Below are 27,557 nucleotides of genomic sequence, written 5' to 3'. Positions count from 1 at the left end.
GGTGAGATCAGGAAGGAGGTGACGTCATGGACCCTGTTTGTACACATCACCACCTGCTGGCCGCCCTTTGTATGTGCAGGTCGGGTTGAGCGTTGATGTGATTGGTCCTTTCTGATCACATGTCGGTCTGGCCATGTTAGTCCCTCTGTGCTGTGGGGAAGGAGGCTTCGCTGGTCCTTGATGCGAGTCAGCGCTGTCGATGTGTAAGAGCTTGAATTTACTTGGCGATGGGAGCGGGTGGTCCGAGGGGCAGCCGCTGATCCGTGGGGCTGTGACTGGGTCGGTTGTTGGTTGTGTCTGAGCCACATAAACCCACATTGGGCCCAACTTCACTGGGTCCAAAGGCCCGGAGACGGGGCCCTTCTTCCCGGCAGGAATTTGGGCTCAACAAGGGCAGCTCTCCTGTCGGCCCTGTCCCTATTATCACCCTGTCCTCTGTTCACTGTGGGGTGGGGCATTACACTGGGGACTGGGGGGAAAAGGGGGACATTACACTGGGGACTGGGGGGAAAGGGGGACATTACACTGGGGACTGGGGGGAAAGGGGGGACATTACACTGGGGATTGGGGGAAGAGGGGGACATTACACTGGGGATTGGGGGAAAAGGGGGACATTACACTGGGGATTGGGGAAGAGGGGGACATTACACTGGGGATTGGGGAAAGGGGGGACATTACACTGGGGATTGGGGAAAGGGGGGACATTACACTGGGGATTGGGAGGAAGAGGGGGGACATTACACTGGGGATTGGGGGGAAGAGGGGGGACATTACACTGGGTCTGGGGGAAAGGGGGACATTACACTGGGGACTGGGGAAATGTTGGGATATTACACTGGGGACTGGTAGGGGAAAGGGGGACATTACACGGGTCTGGGGAAATAGGGGGGACATTACACTGGGGACTGGGGGGGAATAGGGTGGTCATTACACTGGGGACTGGGGAAAGAGGGGACATTACACTGGGGTCTGGGAGGGGAAAGGGGGCACATTACACTGGGGACTGGGAGGGGAAAGTGGGGGATATTACTGAGGACTGGGAGGAATAGGGGATTACACTGGGTCTGGGGGAAAGGGGGACATTACTCTGGGGACTGGGGAATAGGGGACATTACACTGGGGACTGGGAGGGGAAAGGGGGATATTACTCTGGGAATTGAGGGTGAAAATGGGGGATATTATACTGGGGACTGAGTGGAAAGTGGGGGACATTACACTGGGGACGGGGAAAAGGCGGACATTACACTGGGGACGGGGGAAAGGGGGGACTACACTGGGATCTGGGGGAAAGGGGGGACATTACACTGTGGTCTGGGAGGGGAAAAGGGGGACATTACACTGGGCACTGAGTGGAAAGTCGGGGACATTACACTGGGGACGGGGGAAAAGGGACATTACACTGGGGACATTACACTTGGGATGGGGAAAAGGGGGACATTACACTGGGGACGGGGGAAAAAGGGGGACATTACACTGGGGACGGGGAAAAGGGGGACTACACTGGGATCTGGGGAAAGGGGGACATTACTCTGGGGATTAGCGAAATGTTGGGACAATGCACTGGGGACTGGTAGGGGAAAGGGGGACATTACACTGGGGACTAGATGGGCAATGGAGTTAATATTAAAATCGCGACTTGTCAGAGGGACAGATAGGAGGTTTGTTGGACGAGTTCGGGATCCAGGTTGGTCTGTTGCCTCCCTGGTGCTAGGGTCAGGGATGTCTCTGATCGAGTTCACAGAATTCTGCAAGGGGAAGGTGAGCAGCCAGAAGTCGTGGTCCATGTGGGGATCAATGACTTAGTTAGAAGTGGGGATGAAGTCCTGAAACAGGAATACATAGAATTGGGCAGGAAGTTAAAAAACAGGACCTCTAAGGTAGTAATCTCTGGATTGCTGTTGGTGCCACGCGCTAGAGAGGGTAGTAATAGGAGGATGTGGAGGATGAATGCGTGGCTAAAGAGCTGGTGCAGGGGACAGGGGATAAGATTTTTGGATAATTGGGATTTCTTCTGGGGAAAGTCGGACCTGTACAAAAGGGATGGACTCCACTTGAACTGGAGGGGGACCAATATCCTGGCAAGCAGATTTGCTAGAGCTGTGAGGGACGGTTTAAGCTAGTTTGGCAGGAGGGTGGGGAGCAGAGTTTGCGAGCAGTGTCTAGGATGCATGGCCACCTAGTTAAGAATGATAAAGATAACAAAGGAAGGATGGAGGTAAAAGGTAGAAAAGGGAATATATGTGAGGGTCCTTCTCTGAAATGCATGTACTTTAATGCAAGAAGCATAGTGAACAAGGTAGATGAGCTTAGAGCATGGATTGGCAATTGGAATCATGATGTTGTGGCAATTAGTGAGACCTGGTTACAGGAGGGTCAGGACTGGCAACTAAATATTCCAGAATACAAATGTTTTAGATGTGATAGAACAGGGGGTAAAAAAAGGGGGAGGAGTTGCTCTGCTTGTCAAAGAGGACATTACTGCCGTGAGGTGGCAGGATGGTTTGGAGGGATCGTCCAGTGAGGCTGTTTGGGTGGAATTGAGGGGTGGAGGATGCATGAGGGCACTAATGAGTGTACTATAGACCACCAAATGGGCCAAGAAATTTGGAAGAACAAATTTGTAAGGAGATAGCATATATGTGTAATAAACATAAGGTAGTGATCATGGGAGATTTTAACTTCCTTCACATTGATTGGGATACCCATACAGTAAGAGGGCTGGATGGGCTAGAGTTTGTCAAATGTGTACAAGGTAGTTTTCTTAATCAATACGTAGAGGAACCGACTCGGGACGGTGTAATACTGGATCTCCTGTCAGGGAACAAGATAGGTCAGGTGTCTGAGATTAACGTGACAAATTGGGTCTAGTGATCACAACTATTAGTTTTAGGGAAGAGCAAAGAAGGGCCTAAAGTTGAGGTTCTGGATTGGAGAAAAGCAAATTTTGAAGGAATAAGAATGGATTTGGGGAGTATTGAGTGGGATATGATTTTTTCAGGAAAGGATGTAAATGAAAAATGGAGAATATTCAAAGAAGAAATTTTGAGAGTATAAAGTAGATATGTCCCAGTGAGGATCAAAGGAAAGGCTGGAAGTCATAAGGAGCCTTGGTTTTCGAGGAATATTAGAAATTTGGTTAGGAGAAAGAGGGAGGTGTACAAGAGGTATAAACAGCAAGGTGCTGAGAAATTGAAAGAGGACTACAAGGAGTGTAGAAAAAAATCTTAAGAAAGAAATTAGAAAGGCCAAAAAGAGGCACGAAGAGGCTTTGGCAGAAAGAGTAAGAATAAATCCAAAGGGTTTCTAGAGGTACATTAAAAGTAAAAGATTAGTGAGGGGTAGAATGTGAAAAGTCAGAGGAGATGGGGGAAATTTTAAATGATTTCTTTGCCTCGGTATTAACTAGGGAAAAAATTGTACCAGTTGAAGTAAAGAAAAATAGTGTGGAGGTCATGAATTATATAAGGATAACCGAGGAGGTAGTGATGGCAGTGTTGAAAAAGATAAAGGTGGACAAATCTCCGGGTCCGGACAAAGTATTCCCAAGGACACTCAGGGAGACTAGTGTACAGATAGTGGGGCCATTAACAGAGATATTTAGGATGTCACTGGTCACGGGGGTAGTGCCAGAGGATTGGAGGGTGGCTCATGTTATTCCACTGTTTAAGAAAGGGTCCAAATGTAAGCCTGGAAAATATAGACCTGTAAGTCTGACATCTGTGGTGGCTAAATTTATGGAAAGTGTTCTGAGGGATGGCATTTACAAATATTTGGAAGAACAGGGATTGATAGGTAGTAGTCAGCATGGTTTTGTCAGGGGTAGATCATGCTTAACAAACCTTATAGAGTTTTTCGAGGGGGTTACAAAAAATATTGATGAAGGGAAGGCTGTGGATGTTGTCTATTTAGACTTTAGTAAAGTTTTTGACAAAGTTCCCCAGAAGAGGTTAGGAAAAAAGGTGGAGGCATTAGGTATAAATAAGGAGGTCGTGAAATGGATTCAGCAATGGCTGGATAGGAGGTGCCAGAGAGTAGTGGAAGAAAATTGTTTGTCAAATTGGAGGCCAGTGACTCAGGGATCGGTCTTGGGTCCACTATTGTTTGTTATATATATTAATGATCTGGAAGAAGGGGTGGTGAATTGGATAAGTAAGTTTGCAGATGATACAAAGATTGGTGGTATTGTTGACAGTGAGGAAGATTACCGTAGATTAAAAAGAGATATAGGAAAGCTAGAGGAGTGGGCTGAGAAATGGCTGATGGAATTTAATATGGATAAGTGTGAAGTGTTGCATTTTGGAAAGGAAAATCTAAATAGGTCATATACATTGAATGGTAGACAATAGAGGAGTGCAGAGCAACAAAGGGATTTAGGAGTTATGGTAAATAGTACCCTCAATGTTGATACTCAGGTAGATAGAGTGGTGAAGAAGGCATTTGGAATGTTGGCCTTCATAAATCGGAGTATTGAATTCAAGAATTGGGATGTTATGATGAAATTGTACAAAGCATTGGTGAGGCCAAATTTGGAATACTGTGTGCAGTTTTGATCACCAAATTATAGGAAGAATATAATCAAAATAGAGAGAGTGCAGAGAAGGTACACGAGAATGTTGACAGGATGTCATGGTTTGAGTTACAGAGAAAGGTTGAGCAGCCTGGGGCTTTTTTCTCTGGAGCGTAGAAGATTGAGGGGGCATTTGATGGAGGTGTTCAAGATTTTAAAAAGGACAGAGGGAGTCAACATGGATAGGCTTTTTCAATTAAGAGTGGGGGATATTCAAACCAGAGGCCATGGTTTGAGATTGAAGGGGGAAAATTATAAGGGGAACATGAGGGGAAATTTTTTTCACGCAGAGGGTGGTTGAGATGTGGAATAAACTTCCGGCGGAGGTGGTTGAAGCAGGGACGTTATTTACATTTAAAGAAAGACTGGATAATTACTTGGAGAGGAGAGGATTGGAGGGGTATAGAGCAGGTGCTGGTCAGTGGGACTAGGAGGGAGGGGATTTGTTCCGGCATGGACTAGTAGGGCCAAACTGGCCTGTTCTGTGCTGTATATGGTTATATGGGACTGGGAGGGGAAAGGAGGAACATTACACTGGGGACTGGGGTAAAGGGGGGACATTACACTGGGGTCCAGGGGGAAAGGGGATCATTACACTGGGGGGGGGAGGACATTATACTGTGGTCTGGGGGAAAAGGGGGACATTACATGGGTCTGGGGGGGAAGGGAGTGCATTACACTGGGGACTGGGGAGAAATGGGGGAAATTACACTGGGGACTGGGAGAAGGGGAAAGTACACTGGGGACTGGGAGGAGAAGGGAGGACATTACACTGGGGAAAGGGGGAGTACATTACACGGGAATGGGAAGGAAAAGGGGACTGGGAGGGGACATTACATTGGGGACTGGGGGTGAAGGGGGGGACATTACACTGGGGAATGGGAGGCAAACGGGGGGCATTACACTGGGGACTGGGAGGGGAATGGGGAATATTATACTGGGGACTGGGAGGGGAAAGGGGGACATAACACTGGGGACTGGGAGGGGAAAGGAGGGCAAATTATACTGAGAGAAAGGGGACATTACACTGGGGTCTGGGGGAAAGGGGGGACAACACTGGGGACTGGGAGGGCAGATTACATTGGGGTCTGGGGAAAGGGGGACATTACTCGGGACGGGAAAGGGGGGGACATTACACTGGGGACTGGGAGGGGAAAGGAGGGGACATTACACTTGGGATTGGAAGGGGAAAGGAGGGAACATTACTTTGGGGACTCGGGGGGTGGAAGGGGGACTACACAGGCCTGGGGGAAAGGGGGACATTGCTCTGGGGACTGGGGGAAATGGTGGGACATTACACTGGGGACTGGGAGGGGAAAGGGGGGACATTACACTGGGGACTGGGAGGGGAAAGGGGGGACATTACACTGGGGACCGGGAGGGGAAAGGGAGAACATTTCACTGGGGACCGGGAGGGGAAAGGGAGAACATTACACTGGGGACGAGGAGGGGAAAGGCGACATTACACTGGGGAAAGGGGGGTACATTACACTGCAGACTGAGAGGGGAAAGGGGAGGCATTACACTGAAGACTGGGAGGGGAAAGGGGTGGCATTACACTGGGGACGGGGAGGTGAAAGGGGGACATTACACTGGGGAATGGGAGGCAAACGGGGGGCATTACACTGGGGACTGGGAGGGGAATGGGGAATATTATACTGGGGACTGGGAGGGGAAAGGGGGACATAACACTGGGGACTGGGAGGGGAAAGGAGGGCAAATTATACTGAGAGAAAGGGGACATTACACTGGGGTCTGGGGGAAAGGGGGGACAACACTGGGGACTGGGAGGGCAGATTACATTGGGGTCTGGGGAAAGGGGGACATTACTCGGGACGGGAAAGGGGGGGACATTACACTGGGGACTGGGAGGGGAAAGGAGGGGACATTACACTTGGGATTGGAAGGGGAAAGGAGGGAACATTACTTTGGGGACTCGGGGGGTGGAAGGGGGACTACACAGGCCTGGGGGAAAGGGGGACATTGCTCTGGGGACTGGGGGAAATGGTGGGACATTACACTGGGGACTGGGAGGGGAAAGGGGGGACATTACACTGGGGACTGGGAGGGGAAAGGGGGGACATTACACTGGGGACCGGGAGGGGAAAGGGAGAACATTTCACTGGGGACCGGGAGGGGAAAGGGAGAACATTACACTGGGGACGAGGAGGGGAAAGGCGACATTACACTGGGGAAAGGGGGGTACATTACACTGCAGACTGAGAGGGGAAAGGGGAGGCATTACACTGAAGACTGGGAGGAGAAAGGGGTGGCATTACACTGGGGACGGGGAGGTGAAAGGGGGACATTACACTGGGGATTGGGGGGAAATGGGGGACATTACACTGGAGATTGAGGGTGTAAATAGGGGACATTACACTGGGGAAAGGGGGAAAGGGACATTACACTGGGTCTGGGGGGAAAGGGACATTACACTGGGTCTGGGGCAAAGGGGGACATTGTGGACTGGGGAAAGGGTGGGACATTACACTGGGGACTGGGAGGGGAATGGGGGAAATATTATACTGGGGACTGGGAGGGGAAAGGGGGACATGAGACTGGGGATGGGAGGGGAAAGGAGGGCAGATTATACTGGGGGAAAGGGGATATTACACTGGGGTCTGAGGGAAAGGGGGGCATTACACTGGGAAAGGGGGGCATTACACTGGGAAAGGGGGACATTACTCGGGACGGGAAAGGGGGAACATTACACTGGGGACTGGGAGGGGAAAGGGGGGACATTACACTGGGGACTGGAAGTGGAAATGAGGGGACATTACACTGGGGACTGGAAGAGGAAAGGAGGGGACATTACTTTGGGGACTCGGGGGGGGGGGTGGAAGGGGGACTACACGGGTCTGGGGGAAAGGGGGACATTGCTCTGGGGATTGGGGGAAATGGTGGGACATTACACTGGGGACTGGGAGGGGAAAGGGGGGACATTACACTGGGGACCGGGAGGGGAAAGGGAGAACATTACACTGGGGACTGGGAGGGGAAAGGGAGAACATTACACTGGGGACGAGGAGGGGAAAGGCAACATTACACTGGGGAAAGTGGGGTACATTACACTGAAGACTGGGATGGGAAAGGGGTGGCATTACACTGAAGACTAGGAGGGGAAAGGGGTGGCATTACACTGGGGATGGAGAAAATGGGTGACATTACACTGGGGACTGGGAGGGGAAAGGAGGGGACATTACACTGGGGACTGGAAGGGGAAAGGAGGGGACATTACTTTGGGGACTCGGGGGGTGGAAGGGGGACTATACAGGCCTGGGGGAAAGGGGGACATTGCTCTATGGACTGGGAGGGGGAAAGGAGGGGACATTACACTGGGGACTGGGAGGGGGAAAGGAAGGGACATTACACTGGGGACTGGGAGGGGGAAAGGAGGGGACATTACACTGGGGACTGGGAGCGGAAAGGGGGGACATTACACTGGGGACTGGGAGGGGAAAGGGGGGACATTACACTGGGGACTGGAAGGGGAAAGGAGGGGACATTACTTTGGGGACTCGGGGGGTGGAAGGGGGACTATACAGGCCTGGGGGAAAGGGGGACATTGCTCTATGGACTGGGAGGGGGAAAGGAGGGGACATTACACTGGGGACTGGGAGGGGGAAAGGAAGGGACATTACACTGGGGACTGGGAGGGGGAAAGGAGGGGACATTACACTGGGGACTGGGAGCGGAAAGGGGGGACATTACACTGGGGACTGGGAGGGGAAAGGGAGAACATTACACTGGGGACGAGGAGGGGAAAGGCGACATTACACTGGGGAAAGTGGGGTACATTACACTGAAGACGGATGGGAAAGGGGTGGCATTACACTGGGGACGGAGAAAATGGGTGACATTACACTGGGGACTGGGAGGGGAAAGGAGGGGACATTACACTGGGGACTGGAAGGGGAAAGGAGGGGACATTACACTGGACTGGGGAAGGGGGGTCATTACACTGGGGACTGGGCAGGCAAAGGGGTGGCATTACACTGGGGACTGGGGGAAAATGGGTGACATTGCATTGGGGACTGGGAGGGGAAAGGAGAGGACATTATATGGGACTGGGAGGGGAAAGGGGTGGCATTACACTGGGGACGGGGGAAAATGGGTGACATTACACTGAGGACAGGGGATATTACACTGTGGACTGGGGGAAGGGGGGTCATTACATTAGGGACTGGGGGTGGGGGGAGGGGAGATTACAGAGAGGGGAAAGGTGGGACATTACACTGGGGAATAGGAGTGGAAAGTGGGGGACATTACACTGGGGACTGGGGGAAGGGGGGTCATTACACTGGGAACTGGTAGGGGAAAGGGGGGAGACATTACACTGGAGACGGAGAGGAAAGGGTGGGGATATTACACTGGGGTCTGGGAGGGGAATTGACGGCACATTATGCTGGGGAAAAGGAGGGTCATTACACTGGGGACTGGAAGTGGTTGGACATTGCACTGTGAACTGGTAGGGGGAACGGGGGTGGGGGGGGACATTACGCTGGGGACTGGGAGGGGAAATGGCGGGCCACCTTGGTGGGGGTCTGTCCACCTTGGTGGTGGACAGGGGGGAGGTGGTCACCTTGGCGAAGGGGGGTGGGTTGTCTTGCTTTGGTTGGGGCCTTGTTTGTGGGGGGATTCCGTCTTGTTTGGGGGGCCGTATTTGCGGGTGAGAGGATTGCTTTTGTGGGCGACGTACCTTGTTATTTACCTTTGGAATAAAACAGTACAGACCATTCAGCCCTCGATAATGTGCCAACCTATTTATTCCTCTTAAAAGAAGTACTAGATCCTCCCTACCCCATCACCCTCTATTTTCCTTTCATCATTTGTCTGTCTAAGAGTCTCTTAAATGCCCCCCAGTGTTTCAGCCTCCACCACCATTGCAAGGCATTGTGGACAACCACATTCTGTAAAAATAAAATTTACCCCTGATGTCTCCCGTAAACTTCCCACCCTTAACTTTGTACATATGTCCTCTTGTGTTTCCTGATCCTGCCTTGGGGAAACGGGCACTGACTGTCCACCCTATTTGTGCCTCCATCAAGTTTCCTCTCATCCTTCAATGCTACAAAGAGAAAAGTCCCCGATCTGCTAACCTTGCCTCATCAGAGTTGTTTGACAATCCAGGCAACATTCTGGTAAATCTCCTCTGCACTCTCTCCATGGCTTCCACATTCTTCCTATAATGAGGTGATCAGAACCGAACACAATAGTCTAAATGTGGTCTCACCAGAGATTTGTAGAGTTGCAACATGACCTCTCTATTCCTGAACTCAATCCCCCTATTAATGAAGCCCAGCATCCAATTGGCCTTCTTCACTATCCTATCAACCTGTGTGGTGACCTTGAGGGATGTATGGATTTGAACCCCAAGGCCTTCTGTTCATCCACACTTTTAAGTAACCGACCATTAACCCTGTACTCAGCTTTTGGTTGGGTCTTCCAAAATGCGTCACTTCACACTTATCTGGATTGCAATCCATCTTCCATTTTTTTGCCCAACTCTGCATCCTGTCTATATCCTCTTGTAACGTTCCACAACCTTCAGGTCCATCTACAATTACTCTTAACTTTCGTGTCATCCTAACTTACTGGCCTATCCGTCTGCTTCTTCATCCAGGTCATTTATAAAACTCAGAAATCACAAGATAAAATTTTTAATCATTGCATCCACTATAATTTCCTCCAAATTTTTAAGATTGTTAAAAGTCATATCAGATCCTAATTTCTCCCTTAGATAAGATATTAATTCAAAATAAGAAAATAATGTATTATGAGGAATACCATATTCAATTCTTAATTGATCAAAGGACATCAATCTACCATTATCATAACAATATCCCAATTTAGAAATTCCTTTGTTATTCCAAGTATTAAAAAAAAGGATTATTTTTTTGAAAAGATTTAAGAGAGGATTCATTAATGGATTTTTTAAGGAGAGGGAATACCCATCAATTTCTGATTTAACTTTATTCCCAATGGTAAGTAGGTGTTTTAATATTGGGGCATCTTTATCCATTGTTACTGATTTTAGTTCCCCACTCCGAAGAGACCAAGTCCTCAACCAAATTCCCCCAATAGTCTGAGTCCTGACTCACTGTCCAATTCCCCACACCCCAATAGACTTCGTTCCCTGACTCACAGACCAATTCCGAATATCCACCATAGACTGAGTTCTACTAGACTCGCTGCCCTATCCTTCTCACTGATAAAAGGAGTCATCCTGCATGCTGCCCAATTCCCAAACAGACTTTCAGTTCAGTTGACTGAGTATCTCAAACTCACTGACCCATTAAAATACACTAACCTCGTGTAACCCATATTCCTTCCCGCAGGTCCTTTTGTGGATCCCGTCAGGGCATTCCAGTCAACCTTGGGTGAGGGACTTCCATCAGGGGATCGACAGTGAGAGATCAAGGTAAATTTACACTGGATCCCTATCTCCCTCTGTTTCTCCTTCACTGGCCCATCCACTTCTTCAGTCTGACTTAATCTGTGATTCCTGTCTTGGGATCCTGCCGACTACACCAAATGTTGAAGGTGGACCTAAAGTTGCTCAAAAACAAATAAGAATACAGCTGCATAAACAAACTTTGAAAAATTTTACAAAGTGTGAGAAGTCTGTTACAGCAAGAAAATGGCCGCAAGCTGCTAACTTGCATAAAGGAGCTACTCGTGGCTTTAAAAAAAACACAGAATTTTTAGTTTCTTATCTTTACTTTCTGGAACCACCAAAGAGATTGATCCCTGCATGTACACATTCCTTAAAATTCTCTCGTGATTCATCAGTCTAACATAACCCCAGCAAATGAGGAGATCCATATTAACTCCTTAAATCCTCTTTGGCCACAGGGGAGGTGCCAGAGGATTTGAGAACGGGAAATGTAGTCTCCTTGTTTAAAAAAGGTAATAGGGAAAATCCTGGGAATTATAGACCAGTGAATCTTATGTCAGTGGTGTGCAAACTAATGGAAAGGGTTCTTAAGGAGAGGATCTATGAGCATTTGGAGAAGTACAGTCAACTCAAGAATAGTCAGCATGGCTTTGTGAAGGGTAGGTCGTGCCTCACGAGTCTAATTGACTATGTGTTTAATTATTTATTGATTTTTGAAGGAGGTTGGGGAAGGGGAGAGGGATGAAATGGGGGAAAAGAAGAAATGTCACTATGTATAGATGATCATTTGTGGATGTTATTGATATGACTCAGTGCAAGAAATTAAAAAAAAGAATTTCAGTTAGTTGTTGAACACAAGTGATCATCTTCTTACTAAGGGCATGTAGGTCAAAACACACTTGAACATTTTTATCTGCTGCCCAGGGTTTTCCAAAACAACCTCTCCTGGGCTTGGTCTTGTGCTAGTGTGTGGCGTGATCCTTGTTTCAAAGAGGGGCAGAGGATGTACCTTACCCCGATTAGACCTGTTTCCTCTGATCGCTTGGCCAGCTTATTTTTCAAGGTGCCACTTACTCTTTCCACAATTCCAGCTGCCTGCGGGTGCTGGGCGCAGTGAAACTGTTGTTTTATTCTTCATTGACCGTAGCAGGAAAATGCGGTCCATTATCTGCGCTAATATGGTCAGGAGTAGAATTCCTCCCGCTGTTTCTGCTGTTGAGTTTGACGTTGGGATTGCTTCCCCCCATCAACTAAAAATGTCAATAAAAATAAGACAGGACTTCTAGCTGTGTACTCTAGGTAATTTCATAAAATCGATCTGTAAACCAAAGGGTCCCATAGGCATTCGTGCCCCTCCCAGAGGGCACTTGGTTGCTTTGCCAGGATTATTTTTCTGACAGATAACACATGCCTGTGTTATCCTCTGTGCCTCTTTTCTTAGGTTAGGATTCTGCCATGTTTGAAATACCATTTGTACCATTTCCTCCCTACCTAAATGTGTCATTGCACAGGTAAAAAGGCATCAGGTCCACAAACCTGTCCAGCAGGGGTGGTCCATAACCAAGTCTCGGGATGTTAGGTGCACCCCTGCTGTTTCCATTTTTTAATCTGTTTTGCTGTAACTTTTGTCCACGCCCATGTCTGGGTAAGTCTGGTCTAGTCAGTATTTATCTATTTTCGTCTGAATAGACAATAAGGGCACCATCGATGACAGCTGAATGAGCATTGGCAGCGTTATCCTGCCATATTGGATCCTATAACTTGGTGTGCGCTTCACACATTTTGACGGCCAAATGAGTGGCTGGGAATAGTCATCATTTCACATGTTACAATGGCCAAATGAGGGGCTGGGACTAGGCATCTCTTCACATGTTACAATGGTCAAATGAGGGGCTGGGGACAGACATCTCTTCACACGTTACAACAGCCAAATGAGGGGCTGAGATGGGTATCTCTTCACACATTACAATGGTCAAATGAGGGGCTGGAAACAGGCATCTCTTCACACGTTACAATGTCCAAATGAGGGGCTAGGGATGGGCATCTAACATATTTGATACATACAAGGCATTCTTTATATGGGAGCCTGATAAGGTAAGGAGCCCCCAGTGTTGCCACAGAGCACCAAAACATGGGCTTCCCACAAAAGCATAACCTGAATTGGTGTAAATGTTAAGGGAAAGGACTCTTCCTTTGACGCATGCACAAGTCAAAGTGAATAGTTCAGCACGCTGAGTAGATAAGGGTTGGTGGAAGGCAGCAGCTTCGATTTCAGTGTCTCTGGCCCTTACCATTGCATATCCGGATTGCTGTTGACCCTTCTCATCTACAAACCATGTTGTCACTCTGTTGATCAGGCCATCTGTTAGATCATGGCAGGCCGAGGTCAGAAGGTGGTTTCTTTGCAAGCAGTCATGATCTGGTTGTTCCTCAGGGTTGGGGATAGGTGCCGAGTTAATAGTGGCACTGTAGCTAGCTGCTTCAAGTTATGGCTCTGCAGAGCCTATAGCACAGAAGAGGTTATAGCTGCATGCAGGTTAGCTCATAATAAACATGCTGTTCCTAGAAAGAACGACACGAACCCCAGTTAAGTGTAGTTAACACAAGCCCTGCTTTTATTCTCAAGCTGAGGGGCGTGGTCAAAACCCTCTCAGCACTGATTGGTGTGTTTGTGATCTGCTTTCCCTGATAGGCCAGTTATGCTCTTTTGGTTGTGGCCAATTGGAGGGCAGCGCTGCGGGCCTCATGCAGCCTGCTGGATCATCGCATTTGTCCTTCATTTTTGTGAGGCCCTGTGGGGGAGCTGCAAAGGGCCACCACACAACCCACCCTTCCCCTCCCCAGAGCTGGCGATCGGAATGTTGTTATCCTTGGAAGGCCAGCTCTTTTGCAACGGGTGGGGGGGAGGGTGGTTGATCGGCTGTGGTAAAGATCTCCTCTTGGCTTCCTATGTCAGTTACACAGGTTGAACCATTGTGCCCCTCATAGGGTCTCTGCAATGGGGGTCTGTGCACTCCGCATTTTACAAAAACAGTGAAGTTCTGAAAATCTTGTGACAAACGTGTGCGGTTGGCCATGGGCTTTGGGTGGTAAAGGGGCCAGTGTTCCCAACTGCTAGCGCTTCTCTGGGGGACGGGGGGGGGGGGGGACGGTGGGGGTTCTTCAGTTCCCCCTGTTAGTGGCCAGGAATTCACCTGGAATGACCCATATACCATTTTGGCGGATGAGACTTCCAAATCCTCTTTTGGCACGGTTCAGATACCCAAGAGGATCCAGGGTAATTGATCAGCCCATTTGGGCCCAGTGAGTCGGGCCATCAGGGCTGCTTTTAGATGCCTATGAAATCTCTCCACTAGGCCGTTAGTCTGGGGCTGGTAGACTGTAGTGTGGCGCCGCCATGCCCCGAGTGCTGTTACTAAGGCTGCCAAAAGACTGGAGGTGAACTGAGCTCCCCGGTCTGAGGTAACGTGCTCAGGGACCCCGAAACATGCCACCCAAGTGTTGGCACATGTTTCAGTGGATATTTCAGGTAGGAGAATGGCTTCCAGCCATCTGGTAGATCTGTCTACCATAGTGAGTAGGTAATGAGTGCCTCGAGAGACTGGTAAGGGGACAACTATATCAATGTGAACATGGCTAAATCTGTTTGGAGTGGGGCTTTAATGTTTGTCTGGACTTTCGAAGTTTGGCAACGTGTGCATGTTCTGGCCCAGTTGGTGACCTGTTTACGAAGGCTGTGCCAGACGTAACGGTTGGCCACCATCTTGACTGTTGTCTTGATGGCAGGATGGGCTAAATTGTGTACAGATTTGAATATCTACCTCTTCCATGTGGTGGGGATAATGGGATGGGGCTTACCAGTCGAGGTGTTGCAGTAAAGTTGTATGTCCTGTACCGAAGGGAACTTCCTCGATGTGGAGGCCAGTTATAGCGTTCTGTAGACTGCAATGTTGGGATCGGAGTATTGTGCCTCAGCCAGGGCCTTGTAATCGATGCCTGGAGTGTATGGACAGCAAACACGTTTGGGCATGACAGCACATCTGCCATGACATTCACCTTGCCAGCAATATGTCTGTGGTAAATTCTCAGAAATAAGAAAGGTGATGCTATGGACTGGCCGACCAAGGATCCGAGAACTCTTTGAAAACATAAGTGAGTGGTTTGTGGTCAGTAAAAACTTTGAAACTCCTTCCTTCCAGGAAGTAACAAAAATGTCTTATGGCCAGATACAGTGCCAGCAGTTCCCTGTCGAATTGTATTTTAGGTGGTCGCAGGTGTTTACTGAAGAAAGCTAGAGGTCTCCAGTGTCCATCAATTAATTGTTCCAATACTCCTCCAACTGCCGTATTGGAGGCATCAACTGTGAGGGCTGTGGGTGCCTCTGATTGTGGTTGCGCCAGGAGAGTGGCATCTGCTAAAGTATCCTTAGCCTTTTGCAAGGCCTCTGAGGCTTCTGCATTCCATTTGAAATCTTTTTGGGTGCCTGACATTAGAGAGAAAAGGGGATACATGATGTGGGCTGCTGCCGGTATGAATCTATGATAAAGATTAATCATCCCTGTGACTTTCTGAAGGCCTTTAACTTTAGTAGGCTGGGTAGGATTTAATAGCCTCTACCTTTTTGGGTAGTGGCCCACCACTGTGTATGTCAATGCGGTGGCCCAGGAAGTTGATTACCTCTTTTCCAAACTTGCATTTAGCTGGATTGATAGTCCATATTCACTCAGTCTATTGCACAGTAGTCTTAAATGAGTGAAATGCTCAGCCCGGCCATGGCTGGCAATTCGATATCGTCTAAGTAGATGAAAATAAAGTCGAGGTCCCTGCCCACAGCATCCATTACTCATTGGAATGTTTGGGCTGCATTTTTCAGTCCAAAAGGCATCCTTAAAAACTCAAATAAGCTGAATGAGGTGATAATGGCTCTTTTTGCAATGTCTTCTAGGTGGACCAGGATTTGGTGGTAGCCTCGGATTAAATCAATCTTGGAAAAGATCCGTGCCCCTTGTAGATGTGCGGTGAAGTCCTGAATGTGGGGTATCAGGTAGCGGTCAGGTGTTGTAGTCTCGTTGAGGCGTCTGTAGTCCCCACATGGTCTCCACCCTCCTGTGGCTTTAGGGACCATGTGGAGTGGGGAGGCCCAGGGTCTATCTGAGCTCCTCCATTTTATGGAACTCCTTCTTTGCGAAGCTGAGCTTTTCTGGTGGAATGTAGCGCGCTCTGAAATGAAGAATTGGATCTGTAGTAAGAATATGGTGTCTTACTCCATGCTTGGCCTTGGATGACGTAAATAATGGCGGGACATTCGGATAAGATTTGCACAAACTCATTGTCAGCCGGCATCACTGAATGCAAGTTGTAGATGGCGGGCTCTTTCTCCCTTATTTCGAAGGTCTAGAATGTTGTGGCGTGCACTAATCTGCGGCCTTTAATGTCCATTAGAAGTGAATTGGCTCGTAGGAAATCTGCACCCAGGAGTGGCTGTCGAACAGCTAAGGTGAAGGTCAATTTAAAATGGCTGTTCCCAAAGCAGAGAGGGATGGTGTGAGTGCCATAAGTTGGTATGCCCGAATTGTTAGCAGCCTTTAATTGTTGGACTGTTTTGCCATTGTGGACGACATTTTTGGTCAGGGGGAGCATGCTTATCTCTGCCCTGTCTCCATTAAAAAAATGGCAGCTGGATAGGGAGTCTTGGACATGGAGGCTGTTAACGATGGCCGGCTTTGGCATTTCCCGGGAATGTGCAGGGGGAGAGACATCATCAGGCCTCTGCCCCCCACCATTGATGATAACGACAGTATCGCTCACCAGGGTTGTCTGTTGTCCATGTGGCTGGTCAGCGGTTGGGCTTTGCTGCTGTAGCTTGCCCACATGCTCCAGTGCTGGGGTGGTGTTGTGTCTGATGGGTGTGGACGTCTCATGAAGTGTGAAAGAGGTTTCCCTCTCGGTCATCAGGGAGTCCGTCTACTCTGTTACCTTTCGTGGATCGCTGAAGTTTCCTTCCTGGATCATCATCCGGACGTATTGTGGCAGCCTTTCCAAGAATAGTTCCTTTAAGAGTGACCAGGGGGCGTGGCTATCACATCGGGCGAGCATGCCGCCCATTAGGTTGGATGTGGCCCCATTCCCCAACCCATCCGTATGCAGTAGACGGGCTGTGCATTTGCACTCAGGCAGCCCGAAAGTGCGGGTCAATAGCTCTCGGATGGCTTTGTACTTGCCCTCCCAAGGCAGCTTTTTCAAGAAATCTGTGATCTTGGTGGCTGTGGCTTTTTCGAGGGCACCCACCATGTGGTAGTAACGGATGTTGTCAGAGGTGACTTTCCTCAGGGTGAACTGTGCCTCAATTTGTTGGAACTGTGGCGGCGCGCTCTCTCAAGGCGAACTGGCCCCTCGTGTAATGCCAGGTGGTGGGGCGGCCATGGGAAGATGGCGCCGTCAGGGGTTCTTCCTGATTCAAACCTCCCTCTCAGCGTGCGCCTTTGGCAGCGATTATGATGTCACCATACACATGGTGACTTTGCCCATGCTGCCCTTAAAGGGGCGCACGCTAGATTCAAATAAACAGTCGTTAACAACAATGTGGTAGCTGTACTTTCTTCAACTGTGCAGAGCGCCACAGTGGTGACCTCAACAAGCCCAGACGCCTTTCTGTACTCAAAAGTATGGATTCGGCTACCCCCATTTTGGACCCATTGCCCGCAGACATGGTTTGGGCAGGCAGAAGCACAATTCCACCTAAGAAACATCTCAGCAGACGCCACGATGTTCTACCATGTCATGAGCGCGTTGGATCAAAACACAGCAGCCAGGGTTGACGACCTCATCCATCATCCTCCAGCTGAGGGTAAATATGCCACCCTCAAGAACTTACTCCTGGGACATTTGGTCTCACCCCCCCCAACAGCGGGCTTCCAGGCTCTTACACCTGGACGAGCTTGGGGACCTCAGCCCGTCGGCGTTAATGGATGAAATACTGGCCCTGGCGGAGGATCATAAGCCTTGCTTCCTCTTCCGCCAGATTTTCCTCGAGCAAATGCCAGAAGAGATACAGTTGCTCCTGACAGATGAGGATTTCCTGGACCCATGCGAGGTCGCAGCCCGAGCGGATACCCTCTGGCGCACAAAGAGGGAGATCGAGGCCGGAACTAGTCGACTGCAAGCCGCCCCCAAGCACAAGCCAGAAGAGAGCCATCTGACCTGCTGGGGAACACAAACCTGTAAGCCGCCAATCTTGCAGCTTCCAGGGAAACGACCAGGCCAGCCGCTGTTGATGGCTGCCACGGCTGGCCACACGAACATCCTCCTTCATGTCACCAACAAGTCCACCGGCCAGTGTTTCCTGGTGGAGACAGGGACCGAGCTGAGCATCCTACATCAAGACCTTCGGTACCTGCAGGGTGCAGATCCAGATCGGCAAAGAAAGCAGCTGCGCCCACTGGAACTCAAGTACAGCGCGTTCGATCGGAAACCCCTGGCATTGTACTTGGCCATCCGCCATTTCCGCTATTTCCTGGAGGGCAGAGCCTTCACGATCTTCACGGACCACAAGCCCATCACCCAGGCACTCGCCATGACCAAGGACCCCTGGTTAGCCAGACAACAGTGCCACCTCTCGTACGTGTTGGAATTCACTACTGACATCCAGCACAGGGCAGGCAAGAACAACGTGGTAGCGGATGCACTCTCTCGCCCATCCATCGATACTCTAGCCCTCAGCCTGAATCTATACACAGGTTCAGCAGCACGACGTGGAGATGTAAGCCCTATGGACCTCCATCTTGGGCCTCGACCTCAAAGACATCCAGTTGCCCAACAGCCCGGACACGCTGCTCTGCAACCTATCCACAGGCCGACTGCGCCCGGCAGTCCCACCGCAGTGGAGGGCAAGAGTTTTCAGATTAGTCCACAACCTTGTTCATCCTTTGGTGAAGACGTCCATACAGATGGTGGCAGAGCGATTCATGTGGCACAGACTTAAGAAAGAGGTGGCGGAGCTGGCTAGGAACTGCACCAAGTGCCAGACCTCCAAGATCCACAGGCACACGCAGGCCCCAATCCAACCTTTTGACTTGTCAGCATGGAGGTTCCAGCACATCCACATTGATGTCGTTGGCCCCTTGCCAGTGTCCAGAGAGGCGCGCTACCTACTTACGCCATCCTGATCAGAGAGGCTTCGACGGAGACGTGCACTAGGACCCTTGCTGCCAGTGCGTCGCCTGGTTCGGCGTGTTGGCGCATATCACCAGTGACAGGGATGCCCAGTTTACCTCTGCTCTATGGGCCCAGCTGGCGAGACTCTTGGGGGTTAAACTCCACCACACCACTGCCTATCACCTACAATCCAATAGTTTGGTGGAGAGGTTTCACCGGCACATAAAGTCCGCTCTCATGACCCGTCTCACTGGCCCGGATTGGACAAACAAACTGCTCTGGGTCCTCCTCAGGATCAGGACGGCACCCAAGGAAGACCTGCAAGCTTCGTTGGCAGAATTGGTATACGGCACGCCACTCTCCCTGCCTGGCGAGTTCTTCGGCCCAGAAGTGGGTATAGCACCTGAGGACACGAACCTGCTGGCAGATCTCCACAGGAAACTGGCCTCCCTGGCTCCCACACCCCTATCACGCCAAGGCATCCTGCCATCCCACTGCCCCAAGGAACTGGACGGAACAGTTTGTGTTTGTTCGGAGAGGACCACTACAGCGCCCATACGAATGTCCGTATAAGGTCCTCCAGCGATCGGGCAGAACTTTCACTTTAGACGTGGGGGTGGGGAAGGCGGAACTTATTACAATGGACCGTTTGAAGGTGGACCACTTGGACTTGTTGCAGCCAGCGCAGAAGGCCGTGTCCAAGCGGCGGGGTGTAGCCGGTTCTGGGGGGGTGGTTGTGCAGTGGCGAACTCTCTCGTGGCGAACCAGCCCTGCGTGCAACACCACATGGCAGGGCACCCATTGGAGGATGGTGACATCAGGGGTTCTTCCTGATTCAAATCTCCATCTCAGCGCGTGCCTTGGGCAGCGATTATGACGTCACCACACACATGGTGACTGAGCCCGTGTTGCCCTTAAAGGGTCGTGCGCTAAATTCAAATAAACAGTCGTTAACGACCCTCAACGTGGTGGCTGTACTTTCTTCAACTGTACAGACCACCACTGAACCATACTTTGGGGTTCACTGCCCAGAAGTTCAGCAGCTTCAATGAAACGAAGTTAATTGTAGGGTCTGTCTCCATTGCTGGGTCCAGAATGCCGTCTGGACCGTCAGGGTCACCACTGTAGCTAGCTGCTACAAGCTATGGCTCCGCAGAGCCTCTAGCACAGAAGAGGTTATAGCTGTATGCAGGTTAGCTCAGAAAGAACACGCTGTTCCTAGAAAGAACGACACGAATCCCAGTTGAATGTAGTTAACGCAAAGCTTTATTGGACTTACAGCCCTGCTTTTATTCTCAAGCTGAGGGGCCTGGTCAAAACTCCTTCAACACTGATTGGTGTGATTGTGATCCGCATTCCCTGATAGGCCAGTTAAGCTCTTTTGGTGGTGGCCAATTGGAGGGCAGCGCTGCGGGCCTCGTGCAGCCTGCTGGATCGTCGCGTTCGTCCTTCATTTTTGTGAGGCTCCATGGGGGAGCTGCGAAGGGCCGCCACAGCACAATGATAAACAGGCCTTGGGGTTGTGCACCGTACGTGGTCTGGGTGGCGCGGATATCATGTACAAACCCAACCAGATCTCCATTCCTGTCTGCAGCATGATGTGCCATTAGCAATATTTTCTGGGGGTTCCACAGTGTATAAATCTGGACCGTAGGTTACCGGCCTGAGGATGAGGGAGAACTCAAAGGGGAAACATGCCACCAACATCTTCTGTAATGGCTTTTGAGGCCTTTTTCTAGGATACGCCTTTATTCGTTCTGCTACTGAGGTTGGGCCAGGTGGTGCAGTTGTCTGTTACTGAGAGGCGGTAGCAGGGGAGGCTCATCCAACTGCCTGCAGCAGTGGTGCCTGGGCTTGTGGCACTGCCTGAGAAAGGGGCTCATAGAGGGGTGGTTGTGCCCATAAAAAGGAATCTTCTGATTCCTCATCCTTGTTACCATGCCAGAGTAGGGTCGCCATGCCAGAAAGTGGGTCCCCAGGGTCATCTGATTGTTTATTGGCTGCTTTGGTGATCATCTGGGGATGGGCCTTACAGTCACTATTTTTGCCCTTTTTGTCCTGCTTATCGTGCTACTCACACTGAGATTTCAAAACCTCCCAGTCCTTTGGTCACCCTCCTTTGTACATATTTCTGTCCCCCTTTTACTTGCACAGTCTCTCCAACTCCTTCCCTTTGTCCTGAGCCACTCATTTAATCCTTGTTCCCTCCATTCTCCCATCCATTTCTTCCACTTCTGTCCTGTGTGCTTTTCCCTAAATAATTGTTCCGCTTTCTCTATCGTCCTCATAGACCATGTACCTCCAACTGGCCATTCCTGGCTGCCTAACTTTTTTGTTAATGCTGCTGACATTGGTCGATATTCCTTTTGATATTTTGGGTGGAAATAACACATTTATTGCACTGGGGTTCCCCCATACCTTTTGTCCAATGCTTGTTCCATAATGTAACAGTTCTAGCCTGAATTGTACTTTATCCTGGCTAACACTGCCGTAGCCCTTGGGTATTAATCTTTATCCTGTTTTCTCTCATTTTGCTGTGTATCCCGGTTACGACTAATCCTTGTCCGGTGCTTGTCTTGTTTTGCTGTTATCCAAATTTACAATTTAACCCAGCATTAAGACTGCACTAACCTGTAAACATCCCGTTCCTTCTTCGGTTCTTTTGGATCTCGGCAGGGAACCTACCTCGGACAAGGGATCACAGTGCTCCTGGAGGCTGATGTAGGAGTCGGATGCAAGGGATTGGAAGGTGCCTTTATTTCTCCCTCTGGCTTCCTGAACTCTGCTGCTTACTTGGTCTGAAGTAACCCAGGTGACCCAGTGAGATCCTGCCAAGTATGAGTCAACTTTAACATTGCTGATGACGCCAATATTAATGTTGACCTGCGTTGCAATAAAACAGCAGCAGAACCAATGAGCGTACAACTAACATTATTGTATCGCACAATTGGGAGCAAGGGGTACAAAGAATGAGTAGACAGTGTCACTCATTCCCTGCACTGAGCCTTACTCAACTCGTACAGCGATTTAGTTCTTTTATTTAGTTCTTTAGATGGGTATTACGTGCAGCTGTAGATGTTTGTTGGAGCTGGTTGTTCTTTATTTGCAGCTGGTTATTCTTGTTTTTGTAACATTTTGACCTTGCAGTTTTATCAACTTTAGATATGCTAATCTTGCTCGGGTCTAGTCAAGCTATCTTTGTCAAGTCGCACCATGATCTTGTGGCTTTCTTTTAGTCATGTTGTGTGACCTAGTATTTGTATAACCTTGTTCATGTATATTTCTTAATCATGGATCTTTATTTGCAAACACCAGCAAATCTCCACGAGCCTATACCCAACAACAGAAACCCCTTCCCTTAATACATTATATTCTTTCACAGTGCCAACATCCAGGTCTGTGTACTCTCCCCGTTCCTTGCCCATCCACACCCCATTATCTGACCCCTGACCTCACTCAGTTCCTGGATGCCTCTGAATTCCTGCCACCAACACTGTCTGTGCAAAGGTACCCCATTTCCCATCCCCCAACATTGCTGCTCAGGGAGCCCTTTGTACAGTGGGGAGTGAGTGATTCAGCGACAGGTCTTTAACCTGACTGTAGGTGGGTCAGGTGGTTCCAATTGGTTGGAAGCTGCAAATCCTTTTAACGTCCCAATGGAAAGGTGACATGGGGATACAGTTTACATGTGAGAGCCATTGAGGCTCTTTGGACAGAAGGGTTTCAGGACTGTTAAGGATTTTGGGTATTAATGCGGTCCTCAATCTCCGAAATAAAAACTACCTTGAGCCTTCTGCTTAAAAATGTGAAATAATTCTTGTGCCCTCCCATAGATTGTCATGGGTTCACTAAAATGTTGCTCCCCATATAACAGTAAATGCTGGGTTCATAATATGTTCCTTGGTTTGTAGCTTCTCCTTTCCCTCAAAATGTATCACCCCTGTTTCTCTGCTAAATTTCACCCTCATGCGTCTACCTGTCCGTGCTGACCCTTCTCACAGATCAGGACACTTCTATGGTTTGTCGTGTAGCTGGCCTTGCCTCCAGGTGTGTCGTCCTGGAACATTGGCTGTAGAGAATGCCTTGCTCCCTCTCACTTCAGCATCTTCTCTTCACAGGGTGAAGAAAGTGGTGTGTTTCCAGACAGGAAGCTTCAGGCAACGCTACATTGTGGTCTGACACCCCGACTGGATACCTCAGGACCATAGTATCAGCCAGATTTAGGGGTGGATCAGGAGCACAGAGATTACTGCTGGGAAAATCTCTACACTCATTGAGTATATGAACTGGACTTCAGCCGATTGGCCAACGTGGAGGATCAGGTGACCAGTGATAAGCCAGATAAAACACTCCAAAGTGAAGCGTACGGTGAGGTGGGGGTTTCTTTGGAGTTGCTGGAAACAGATCACTGCGCTCTTACTGGGGAGAGACTGTTCCTCTGTTCCAAGTGTGGGGAGATTCGCCAGCTCTAAAGCACTGCTGCAGCACCAGTATGTCTCCACTAGTGGAGCCCATTCCTCTGCTCTGACTGTGGGAAGAGCTTTCAAACCTTCAAGGGCTTGGAGGAGCACGGGTGTGTTTCCCCTGGGAAGTGGCTGTTCACCTGGTGCGTGTGTGTTCCTTCTGGGGTGAGTCTGTTCACCTGCTTCGTGTGTGGGAAGTGTTGTGATTCCCCCGAGAAAGTCCGTTCACCTGTCACGTAGGAGTGATGGGTTTCACCCAGTCCTCCAACCTCACGAAGCACCAGAATATTCACTCTGGAGAGAGACCCTTTAAATGCGGTGTGTGTGGGAAGGGGTTCTCTCGCCCCTCCAACCTGAAAGAGCACCAGCGGGTTCACACTGGGGAGAAACCGTACACCTGCTCCCTGTGTGGGAAGGGGTTCTCTCACCCCTCCAGCCTGAAGGTACACCAGCGGGTTCACACTGGGGAGAAACCATTCGACTGCTCCCTGTGCGGGAAGGGGTTCTCTCGCCCCTTCAGCCTGCAGTTACACCAGCGGGTTCATACTGGGGAGAAACCATTTGACTGCTCCCTGTGTGGGAAGGGGTTCTCTAATCTTTCCATGCTGCACGTACACCACCAGGTTCACACCGGGAAGAAACCGTTTACCTGCTCCCTGTGCGGGAAGGGATTCTCTTGCCCCTCCAGACTGAGGATACACCAATGGGTTCACACCGGGGAGAAACCATTCATCTGCTCCCTGTGCGGGAAGGGGTTCTCTTACTCGTCCAGCCTGCAGGCACACCAGCGAGTTCACACCGGGGAGAAGACATTCACCTGCTCTCTGTGCGGGAAGGGGTTCTCTCGGTCCTCAATTCTGCAGGCACACCAGCAGGTTCACAGTGGGGAGAAATCGTTTGATTGCTCCTTGTGTGGGAAGGGGTTCTCTACCTCCTCCAACCTGCAGGTACACCAGCGGGTTCACACCAGGGAGAAGCCGTTCATCTGCTCCCTGTGCGGGAAGGGGTTCTCTTACTCGTCCAGCCTGCAGGTACACCAGCGGGTTCACACTGGAGAGAAACCGTTCACCTGTTCCCTGTGCGGGAAGAGGTTCTCTCACCCCTCTGGCCTGCTGGTACACCGGCGGGTTCACACCGGGGAGAAGCCGTTTACCTGCTCCCTGTGCGGGAAGGGGTTCTCTAACTCCTCCAACCTGCAGGTACACCAGCGGGTTCACACTGGAGAGAAACCGTTCACCTGTTCCCTGTGCGGGAAGAGGTTCTCTCACCCCTCCGGCCTGCTGGTACACCGGCGGGTTCACACCGGGGAGAAGCCGTTTTCCTGCTCCCTGTGCGGGAAGGGATTCTCTAACTTGTACAGCCTGCAGGTACACCAGCGGGTTCACACTGGAGAGAAACCGTTCACCTGTTCCCTGTGCGGGAAGAGGTTCTCTCACCCCTCCGGCCTGCTGGTACACCGGCGGGTTCACACCGGGGAGAAGCCGTTTTCCTGCTCCCTGTGCGGGAAGGGATTCTCTAAGTTGTATAGCCTGCAGGTACACCAGCGGGTTCACACCGGGGAGAAACCGTTTACCTGCTCCCTGTGCGGGAAGGGGTTCTCTAACTCCTCTAACCTGCTGGTTCATCAGCGGGTTCACATTGGGTAGAAACTGTTCACTTGCTCCTTGTGCAGGAAGGTTATCTAACCCCTCCAACCTGCAGAAACACCAGCGGGTTCACATTGAATAGAAACTATTCACATGGTCCCTGTCTGGGAAGGGATTCTCTCAGCTCTCTGGTCTGCAGGCACACCAGCGGGTTCCCACTGGGGAGAAACAGTTTACCTGCTCCCTGTGTGGGATGTGGTTCTCGCATTCCAGCAACCTACAAATACACCAGTGGGGTCATGCTGGGTAGAAACCGTTCAACTGCTCCCTCTGCAGCAAGGTGTTTCATCAGTCCTCCAGCCCTCAGACACACCAGCATGTTCCCACTGGGGAGAAATCATTTACCTGTACCCTGTGCAGGAAGGGATTCTCTTATCCCAGCAACCTACAAGTACACTAGTGGGTTCACACTGGGTAGAAACTATTCATCTGCTCCCTGTGTGGGATCAGATTCACTGAGTCCTCCCACGTGCAGCGGCACCGGATAGTTCACACCAGGGAGAGACGGTTCTCTCCTAGCAAATATGGAATGGGATTCTCGATTCCTCCTCTCCGCAGTCCCACTGTTGAATTTGCCCTGGGAAGAGACAATTCACCTTCCTGTGTGAGGAGGTGTTCACTCAGCTCTCTGGTCAGTGGCTGGGCTTCAGTGTTGAGATCATAAAGCAGAGAGAAGACGTCGGCGTCGTTAACTGTTGGTCGAGACTTCGCTGTGCAAATTCCCTTTGATGTTTGCAGTTGATTGTTTGAAGCTCTGCGCTGCAACCTCAGGATTCTCAGATGATTTCAGCATCTATAAAGTAAAAGTTGGTGGGCATTTTGGGGCTGAGGCTTTTGCCTGGAGTTAAAAAATAAGGCAGACACCTGAATAAATAGGTGAAGGGAATGGGGTAACAGGGGCTTAAGAGTGGACACCGGGGGAGTTCCCTGTTGGCAGCCCATGGGATAACAGCTTCTATTACCTTCCAACCTACACTCCTTTTCCCCAAAGTCACTTTTTCTTTTGTTTTTTTCCTCCCTAAAATTCTTTTGAAATAAGTTCAAAGCGTGGAAAGAAAAGAAGAAATCTCCACCCCTGGGGAATCATTCTTTATTATTCTGCAAGACATTAAAGACCTGAGGAAGGGTGTTAACGAATCTAAAAATTACGGGAAAAATATGAAAGAATCTATTGCTTACATTGCCGATAAACTGGACGAGTTACGGACTGTTAATGATTTTCATGATACCAAAATTAGAATCTGCAAACTAGATTTGCTGCTTCCTTTTTTAATCAGATGGCCATTCCTTCCTGTGTTACAATTGGGTTGTGCAACGTAGAAGAAGAGATGGCAGAAGAATATGTATATAAATGGGACTCTAAACTAATCAGGAAAAAAGCAAATAACCCTCTATTGAGTCATGTATTTTATGTCTGGGACAAGAAGAAACAATTTATGGCACTTGTGACAGAGTGTATATAGATAAGTTTTTGGGAGATAAATTTGGAAGGTTTGTTAGAGTTACACACAAACACTTTAAAACAAATCTTATTTGAAATGCTGGAGCTCTGCTAATGCTAGACATAACGGCCCCACAGCCTTTGCAAGAGCTTTGGAGAGTGCCCCAGAGACTTCACTAATGGATTGTTGTTTACAAAAAGGCAACAGATGAAAGAGCTTGTCAGAGCCGCCTTCTGTCTGGAAGAGAACTTGATGTTCTAAGAGGGTCATGTGGTTTGCAAGCAGAGAAAGAAACAGGCTTTCTCGCTGTGTGTGAGAGAGAGATCACTTCTACAGTTTTACAGCCAGCAACAGCAGCTGGGACTGGAACAGGACAGGTGATTTCTTGGGGGGTTCGGTCTTGTCAAAACCCTTGTGGTTCACTTGGAATAAGTGAAACAAGAAGGAACTCTGTGGTGACCGGAAAGAAAGTGGTTATCATTTGGAGAACCCTGAGGGGGCAAATTTTGTCAGCAAGACACTGAAGTGGCTGATGGAAGTAAATCAGTTGTGGAGGTCCTGGAACAACAAATCTCTCTCTGAAAGCCGACAAGAACCTTCCTGAGCGGTAACCATTTACCTTTCAAGCACCAAAGCCTGGTGAACTTTATAAATGTTCACTTCTGTGCACAATATAAGAATTGCTTGCAACCAGTGACTTTGGAGGAATGAGAAGTGAGATTGGTCTGTGAATCAAATAACTTTTCTGAACTTACACACACATTAGATACACGTGCGCTTAGAATTAGAAGGGGGTTAAGTTAGGTTAGTCAAGTCAATAGTGATAAGTTAAAGTGTGATTCTGTTTTCATGTTTAAAAATAATTAAAAGCAACTTTTGTTTAATTAA

General features: G+C 49.6%; 1 protein-coding gene across 1 annotated transcript; it reads left to right on the top strand.

The window, feature by feature from the left end:
• Nucleotides 1–51: 51 nt before the first annotated feature.
• Nucleotides 52–27,557, top strand: LOC138747151 (zinc finger protein 229-like). Its single transcript, XM_069906125.1, has 3 exons — nt 52–203; nt 10,906–10,988; nt 23,237–27,557. The coding sequence occupies exon 3, from the start codon at nt 23,827–23,829 to the stop codon at nt 25,225–25,227; it is 1,401 nt and encodes a 466-aa protein (XP_069762226.1). The 5' UTR covers nt 52–203; nt 10,906–10,988; nt 23,237–23,826; the 3' UTR covers nt 25,228–27,557.

Source organism: Narcine bancroftii, chromosome 1 (genome assembly GCF_036971445.1).
Source record: "Narcine bancroftii isolate sNarBan1 chromosome 1, sNarBan1.hap1, whole genome shotgun sequence".
Lineage (NCBI taxonomy): Eukaryota > Metazoa > Chordata > Chondrichthyes > Torpediniformes > Narcinidae > Narcine > Narcine bancroftii.
This window is presented reverse-complemented; position numbering and strand designations above follow the sequence as displayed.